The following is a 7,663-nucleotide window of genomic DNA, read 5'->3' as shown; positions in this document are numbered from 1 at the left end:
ATGCTGGGATTTTATTGAACCATGCATCCTCAAAATTTGAATTTGTTTGTATGGAAAAGAAGAAGAAAAGAAAAATTGAATTTGTTGATTTGTTACTTACTCACACATCTACCTCAAAAAATATTATCTTCTAACATTTTTAAGTTTTGTTATCATAAAGTTTTAGATTTTCAGTATTATTATTTGTAGTGAAAATAGGACATTTTCTAATGTTGTTCAAGAACATGATAACACTTTTCCAGCAATAGAATTGATGGTTTCAACTTGAAATATCAGAGTTCCAAGAATGATAGATGCTATGGATTAGGATAACTAGGCGAATTAGTTGGTTATTAAGATTAGTTAGTGATTACTTAAGATATAAATAAAGTCTAATAATCAATGTAACTTAAGTTGAGTTGAGTTGAATAGTTAATTTCAGGAATTTTTTGTAGAGTTAATAATCAAATTGGAGATATTGTATGATAAGAATAACCCTGAAAGATTTTGTTTAATCTTTTTAGTAACACCATCTTCAGATTTTTATTGAATCTTATTAGTTTGAAAATAATGGAAATGTTCATGCCAACTGTGAAGAGTATGTCATGTCATCCATCAAGAAAGTGACACGAAAATGACAGTTAATTCTTATTCGATTGTGTAGGGTTGGTTACATGAATCAAACGAATGTAAAATTTTTAAAACTATAGGGCTAGAAGTTTAAAAAAAAAAATCTATACAAAGTTAACTGCTGCTAGAATCTTCAACACAAGACTTCAAAATACATTTATTGATTAGTATACGTAAAGGTCTTATTGAGTTGGGAGATAGAAGGAACAAGAAAAATGACACATAAAAATAATTGTTTTCTTTTAAAAACAATTAAAAAAAGAAGTTAGAGATGTGGCCAAAAGATTCTGGATAACAAGAACACAAGGGAAGAAAAAACTTCAAAAGAAAAAATTGTATATTTTTCTATGAATAACTTAGGCAATAATAATTGGGGTGTGTCATGTGGTATTTGTGCTTCCAAATTGCAAATGGCATGAAATGGGGCATATGCTTTGCTGGAAAGAGGGTAAGTTTTTTTTATAATTAAAAAAAAAAGTTTCATGGGAATGACAACTATGTTATGCAATAAAAAGGTATTATGATTTGTTTCAGTGACAGGGCATTGGGGTGGTTTGGTTGGTTATGGTCTTTATGTTAATTTGTGAATGTGTTTGTGTGAGAGAGAAAGTGATAATAAAACTTTGTAATGTAAAGGAATGAATGAATGAAATGAATGAATGAATGAATGGGACAGAAGATGCAACAGCAAGGCATTGCTAAGTTTCAGGCTGTATGATTGACATAAAAACATGATGCCACCACATAGACTTTCAAAAGAATCATACAAAAAGGTCACACACTCCTCACTTCTATATATATATCTATATATAAAGTAAGCATCCAATTTTTTAAGTTCTTGAATGATCCATGTGATATTAACTTTCTTTCTGAAATTAATATCAGAGATGTTTTTGAAGATCTTTTTTATTTAAAAAAATGACAAATTCATCTGTCACCATTTGATTGAAAGCATGTAAATTATTAGATTACTGTCACTATTATTAGATTAATCACAGAAAATTTAATGGAAGTTTTGCTGGAATTAGGATTGAACTGCTTAGTTTCATTAGGTGTTATGGAAAATAGGTAGTCTTATGTAAAAAAATTTTTAATTTTATACAATATCTCCCAATCCGACAAGTTAATGAATAATCAGTCTAATCTGCTGCAAATATGAGTTTTATTTAAAGGTCTGTTGTTGGCTAATATGTTGCTACATACACAAGGCGAAATTTGAACCTTTTACAAGTGGACGAGTGAGTTGACCACTCGATCAACGCGAGTTCATTATCTTATAGGGATCTTAACAAAATGTCATGACAAGAAATTATTTGTTGAAGCAAAATGATATGAGCCAATGCCTTTAAGCCAAAAAAAGCAAACCATCATAGGCTTTTCTCAATTATTGAGCTCAAATAATTTGGCACTAGAAACCATTACAGGGCTTCTCAATCTTAATCATACAGCATATTATTGGCAATAAAAGATCTCAAAGAAAATTTAACAAATATCAAGTAGGTCAATACCAACAAAAAGATAACAGACAAGGATGTAAAGAAAGAAAATAAAGAAGGTGTGAAGATATTATTACATATGAAAGGAAAAAAACAAATCATAGTTTTGTTTTTCCTGAAAGAAAAGCTAACTCATACAGGGACTGAGTGACTTAAAACCTGTAGTGGTTGGTAGGGCCTGAAAATGATGCAACAGATTCACAAATAGCAAGGCTCAAACTAAGAAAAGAACAGATAAATTAATACTCTCTCTGTTCCAAAGTAACTGTAAATTTGGAATTTGGAGTTAGGACGAATTAGTAGATTAAGAAGTCAATATATTTAGACATGATATGTTGATTTTTCAATGGATTAACAGTTATTTTGATACAAATATAGTAAAAGAAAAGTATGTACTTTGTTTTCTTTAAAGAGCAACAGATTCCATAAGTTACTTTTGTTCTAACCAGAACTAACAAAAGGAGTTAAGTGGAGAAATTGGGAAACAAAAGTTGTTCATCTACTTTCTTACCTTAGCAAGGTACCAACAAAAAACAAAAAATGTTTGTCATCCTCCAATGAGAAGTTCCAACTTCCAAAATGTATGCAAGATGCAACTCCCATTACCAGTGAAAAATAAGGTGTAATCCTTTCATTCCTTGTTGATAGTTGTTTTGATATCTTTTAACTTTCATAAAACGATGTATCTACATACATTGAGTTATGAAAGCATAAAAAAAAAATATATCAAAACGACGATCAATGAGAAAGGAAGGCAGTAAAAATTGCACTGTCGATTCGTAAATTAATGAATGACAAATTTTTACCATTCACTTTCATCTGGGGTTGGGTGCAGATATGCAAAAGATGTTTGACTAAGAACTAAGAAATAGGCAGGGATAGAATGAAAACAATAAAAGTTTTTGATCCGCTGCTTTATAATATCTTCAACATATTTTGACTAAACTCTTTTACATTGTAAGCAAATCATAGATTAAATCCAAATAAGTAAATTGTTAAATGAAAAGTAACTTCCAACAGGGAACATCTTATTGAAATGTGAAAATTACAAAGGCACCATGAAATGGAAAATTTTGAACCAAGCTAACTGCATGATCAGCAAAGATGCAAGAATCTTTGGAAGACCAAAATCCAAGCAATTCATAAATGGATATATATAATTCGGGGGTAAAAAATCACCACATTGTAGCAGATATTTATGCTCAGCTCAGCACAAAGTCTTGAGCACAAAACAGTACATTTATTAGAAATTCCGATTGGTCCAAATACAGTAATCTAAATTTTTGATTGCTTGGCAAGCTTGAACCATTCGGTATGGTACGATCCCTCTATATCGATCCTTTCATACGTATGAGCACCAAAGTAGTCACGTTGGGCTTGCACCAAATTAGCCGGCAATCTTTCCCTTCTGTAAGTGTCAAAGTAAGCAAGACTAGCAGACATACCTGGGGTGCTGATACCAGAATTGATGGCAAGGCAAACAACTCTCCTCCAGGCAGATTGGCGATCAATTATTTCCTTTGCAAACTCAGGATCAACAAGAAGGTTTGCCAGATTGGGGTTCCTGTCGTAAGCCTTCTTGATTCTGTCAAGGAATATTGCTCTAATGATGCAACCTCCTTTCCAAATCCGGGCCAGTTCACCCAACTTCAAATCCCATCCTTTTTCGATACTCTTTGCACGAATCAAATTCATTCCCTGAGCATAGCTACAGATTTTGGCCGCATAAAGTGCTTTCCTAACATCATCGATCAACTGCTGCTTGTCTACGGATTGATCAGCCAAGATATCGCCAAAACCAGCTGATTTGAAGACCTTAGCAGCTTCAACTCTCTCTTCCTTTAACCCGCTAAGGAACCTAGCATCCAAAGAAGATTCAATAGTGGGAGCAGCTACTGATAACTCGGCAGCTTGCTGAACAGTCCACTTACCGGTACCCTTCATGCCGGTTTTGTCAAGAACCTTGTCAACAAGATATCCATCTCCTTTATCATCCTTAATTCCAAATATATCAGCAGTGATTTCGATAAGGAAACTCAGAAGTTCTCCCTTGTTCCATTCTGCAAAGACATTGTGTAGCTCCTCATTTGACAACTTTCCAACTGACTTCAGTACATCATAAGCCTCCGCAATCAGCTGCATGTCACCATACTCAATTCCATTATGGATCATCTTCACGAAATTTCCAGATCCACCTTTGCCAACATATGTAACACAAGGTCCACTGTCAGGGACTTGAGCTGCCACCTTGAGAAGAATGTCTTCTATGTATTTGAAAGCCTCAAACGAACCACCAGGCATCAAAGATGGACCATTGCGAGCACCCTCCTCACCACCTGAAACTCCCATCCCAAGATAAAGAAGTCCTAATTCAGCCACTGCTTTCTCTCTTCTTTCAGTGTTCTCGTACCACTCATTACCACCATCAATAATACAATCACCCTTTTCCAAATAGGTAGATAGAGTCTTAATGGTCTGGTCAACAGGTGCGCCGGCCTTAACAAGCATTATTATCACCCTTGGTTTTTGAATGGAGTTAACAAAAGCTTCAGGGTCATGGTATCCATAAACCGGAAGATTTCCTTCATGTTTTGCTCGTTCAACGGTCTCATCTACCTTCGATGTGGTTCGGTTGTAAACAGAGATGGGAAAGCCTTTCTCGGCAATATTGAGAGCAAGATTCTGGCCCATGACAGCCAGTCCAGCAAGACCTATTCTTGTTTTCGGTTGAGCCATAATGAACTTCCTGTTCAATGGTTGATAAGGATAATGCATATGAGAATTAAAGTAGGAAGGTTCTGGAGGAAAACAAAAAGCTGTAAACTACAATCACAGAATACTGCAAGCATATAAAAAACTTTCAGCTTTATGAATGTTGGACTCAAGATGCCATCAATAAGTAAAACTTCTACCAAGTTCAATAGGAAGTATAATGAACTTGAACATGTTCCAAGAATGAAGACTATGATACTGTCGAAATGTGATCACTAATCAAACAAGGAAGACCAATAAACTTGATCATCACACTATCTAAACATTGGAGTAATGTTACCCAACAGATTGAGTTCTTAGGTTTCCCAGTCGAATTCCCTGTCGAATGTCGATCAAATGTAAAATTAGCATCCCAACTACCAAACAAGATTTATAGTTTCCTAGATTTGCAGTTTCTGCCTCGAAATTCACAGGCATGCAACTTTTACAGGATCTCACATTCCAGTTATCTTATTTTTCCAAAAATGTTACAACACAAACAGCATAACCCCAAAACCATACTCCCTCTAGCTCAAATTAATTGTCAATTTTGTCTTTTGTACATTCATACATCAATATATCTGGATTGAATTTGTATCTAAAAACATTAATTAGATTTATGAATGTACCGAAGAAGGTTAAAATGACAGTTATTGTGAACCGAAACTACTATCAACTGTATTTACTACTACATGCAGAGCAGTATCAGCAAGATCAAGGTTCAACAAAATAATCTTCATCCCACAACTAAGTAGTGTTATCAATCAGTAAGAAAATACAGCACAGCACAGCACACAGTCCTAAATTATCATCAACACTATGATCAAAACCAAGAACAAGACCAATAAATTCGGTAATTCGGTAAAAGTAAGAAAAATTGCAAATTGAAATTCTGGGCAAGCAAATTAAGTCCATGATAAAGCACCAAAAGCAGAAAAATGGATCCCCAAATACAAGAAATAAGAACATAAAAAAGGGAACTTGAAAGTGCAGACCTGAAACTGGAGTCAAATTACAGAGAAAGAGAGATCTGGGTATGAAAAAGAACAGATTAAAAGAGAAGGGTAGGTGAACTATATATAAATATAAGAGAGGGAAAAGTTACCAATGAAAAAAAAATGATTTTTTTAATTTAATTTTAATAATTCGGAGGTTGAAATAGAATCGATGACGGCTTAAGAGAAGAGACCAACAACCACCAACCAACTTTTTAAGCGGGTCAAATTTGTTTTCTAACAAATGCGAAGGGAGGATTAGGTGAAATGTGATCAGAGGGAATGAACACCGTTGATTAATTGCTTTTTCTTTGTAATTTGATTAAATTATTATTTTTTATTGCTTCTATTTTTTTTAAGAAATAAACTTTGTGCTATATGAGAGAAAAATGTCTAACAATTTTTTTTTAAATATCTTTTAATCGAACAAGTCAAAAATAAATTCATCACAGATTAAAATTTTATTTAAAAGATATGCTATTCGTTAATGAGTTACTATATAAAAAATAATAAAATTTAAACTCTTTACATTTAATTAGGTAAACGAACAAATATTTTATTCTTTTAAATTAAATAATAAAAAATACACATAAAAGTGAAAAAGTTCAAAGGTGTAATTAAAATTTTAAAATATTTGTTACTCCTCCTAGATCATAATCATAGTGTTTTCTACTTTTTTTTTATTTTTAGAGAAAATATCACCTGAAACCAAGATTTTTGTTTTATAAGCAATTTGAGTTAAATTAATAATTATATTACTAGTTTATTTAAGTAAATCTCGAAAATTTAAATACTAATTTATTTAAATAAATATCAAGAATTTAAATTTTATTTTGTGTATATAATAATTCATTGGTTCTTAGCCAAAAGAATATCGTTAAAAAAAATGTTTTATATACTAAAAACAAAGATATTTTTTTTTACTTTAAATATTTTTGGACAAGTTTTTCGTACTTGTTGGAACATCTAGTAACTTATTTATGGCTTTGATGTTTTTGTCGAATGTCTGTTATTGACTATTTTCTATAGTTCAAACTTGGGTCATGATCAGGCCCAATATATAAGAGATCTAGACTAGAATAAATGGATTAACTGTATCGGTCAAAAATAAAAAAATCAAATTTAGTTGATTTAGTAGTTAGCTCATTAGTTTGTTTAAGCAAATGTTAAAGGTTTGAATTCTACTTTGTGGGTGGAATGGAGCTTACTTGTTTAAGAGGGTCACTCACTTTGTGCCTCTGCAGTATCTGAGGGATTAGTCATTAGGCTTCCGGCCTGATGGATACCCTGGTGCAAACAAAAAAAAAGGTTTGAATCCCGTATTATACATGCAATAATTTATTGGCCAATAACAAATCCTTAAATAGATTTCTGATTCGCGACAAATTAGTCATTGACCCGTCAGATTCACAGATACCGTAGGAAAATAAATGAAAGAAAAAAGAAATAAATATGCTTCTGTTGTTCTTTACTTCTTTCCCATTTTAGCATTCACATTTGAAGTCAATTGATAATGAAATGAAATCAGCATGATGGATTAATTACGACAGAAAAACAAAAATCGAAAGAAAGATTTAAATATTTTTCACTAAAGAAAAAAAAAAGCCAAAGAATGTTCTAAATATTGTTAAGAAGGTTAAAATGAAAATTTGACTTTTTTATGAACATGTATAAAAACAAAAATTCTATTAAAACTTTTTATTAGTATTATTCTTATAAATCTGGTTAAGAATATTTGCTAAGGTGTTATCTAAATTTTTTTTATTAACAGATAAAAATTTTAAAATTTCTAATATTTTATAATATATTTCT

The 7,663-nt window shown here is 32.0% G+C and overlaps 2 protein-coding genes across 3 annotated transcripts in view; one reads left to right on the top strand and one right to left on the bottom strand.

Moving 5' to 3' along the window:
* LOC107638169 (small heat shock protein hspM) overlaps nucleotides 1-97 on the top strand; it is a 1,012-nt gene extending 915 nt beyond the window's left edge. Inside the window, exon 2 of the mRNA XM_016341336.2 lies at nucleotides 1-97. This exon is cut by the window's left edge and continues 520 nt beyond it. The gene's annotated coding sequence lies outside the window, so the exon portion shown is untranslated.
* Nucleotides 3,101-6,094, bottom strand: LOC107635502 (6-phosphogluconate dehydrogenase, decarboxylating 3). Of its 2 annotated transcripts, none has more exons than XM_021122126.1 (2): nucleotides 5,962-6,094; nucleotides 3,101-4,851 (listed from the first exon to the last, which is right to left on the bottom strand). In XM_021122126.1, the coding sequence occupies exon 2, from the start codon at nucleotides 4,839-4,841 to the stop codon at nucleotides 3,381-3,383; it is 1,461 nt and encodes a 486-aa protein (XP_020977785.1). In that variant the 5' UTR covers nucleotides 4,842-4,851; nucleotides 5,962-6,094; the 3' UTR covers nucleotides 3,101-3,380. The 2 variants fall into 2 exon arrangements, with proteins under 2 accessions (XP_020977785.1, XP_016194475.1); XM_016338989.2 differs by having other exon boundaries at nucleotides 5,852-6,071.

The sequence above is a fragment of the Arachis ipaensis genome, chromosome B04 (assembly GCF_000816755.2).
Source record: "Arachis ipaensis cultivar K30076 chromosome B04, Araip1.1, whole genome shotgun sequence".
NCBI lineage: Eukaryota > Viridiplantae > Streptophyta > Magnoliopsida > Fabales > Fabaceae > Arachis > Arachis ipaensis.
This window is presented reverse-complemented; position numbering and strand designations above follow the sequence as displayed.

What these genes read in the sequence shown, in the direction of transcription:
- LOC107635502 (XM_021122126.1), bottom strand. Translation starts at nt 4,841, where the DNA reads ATGGCTCAACCGAAAACAAGAATAGGTCTTGCTGGACTGGCTGTCATG.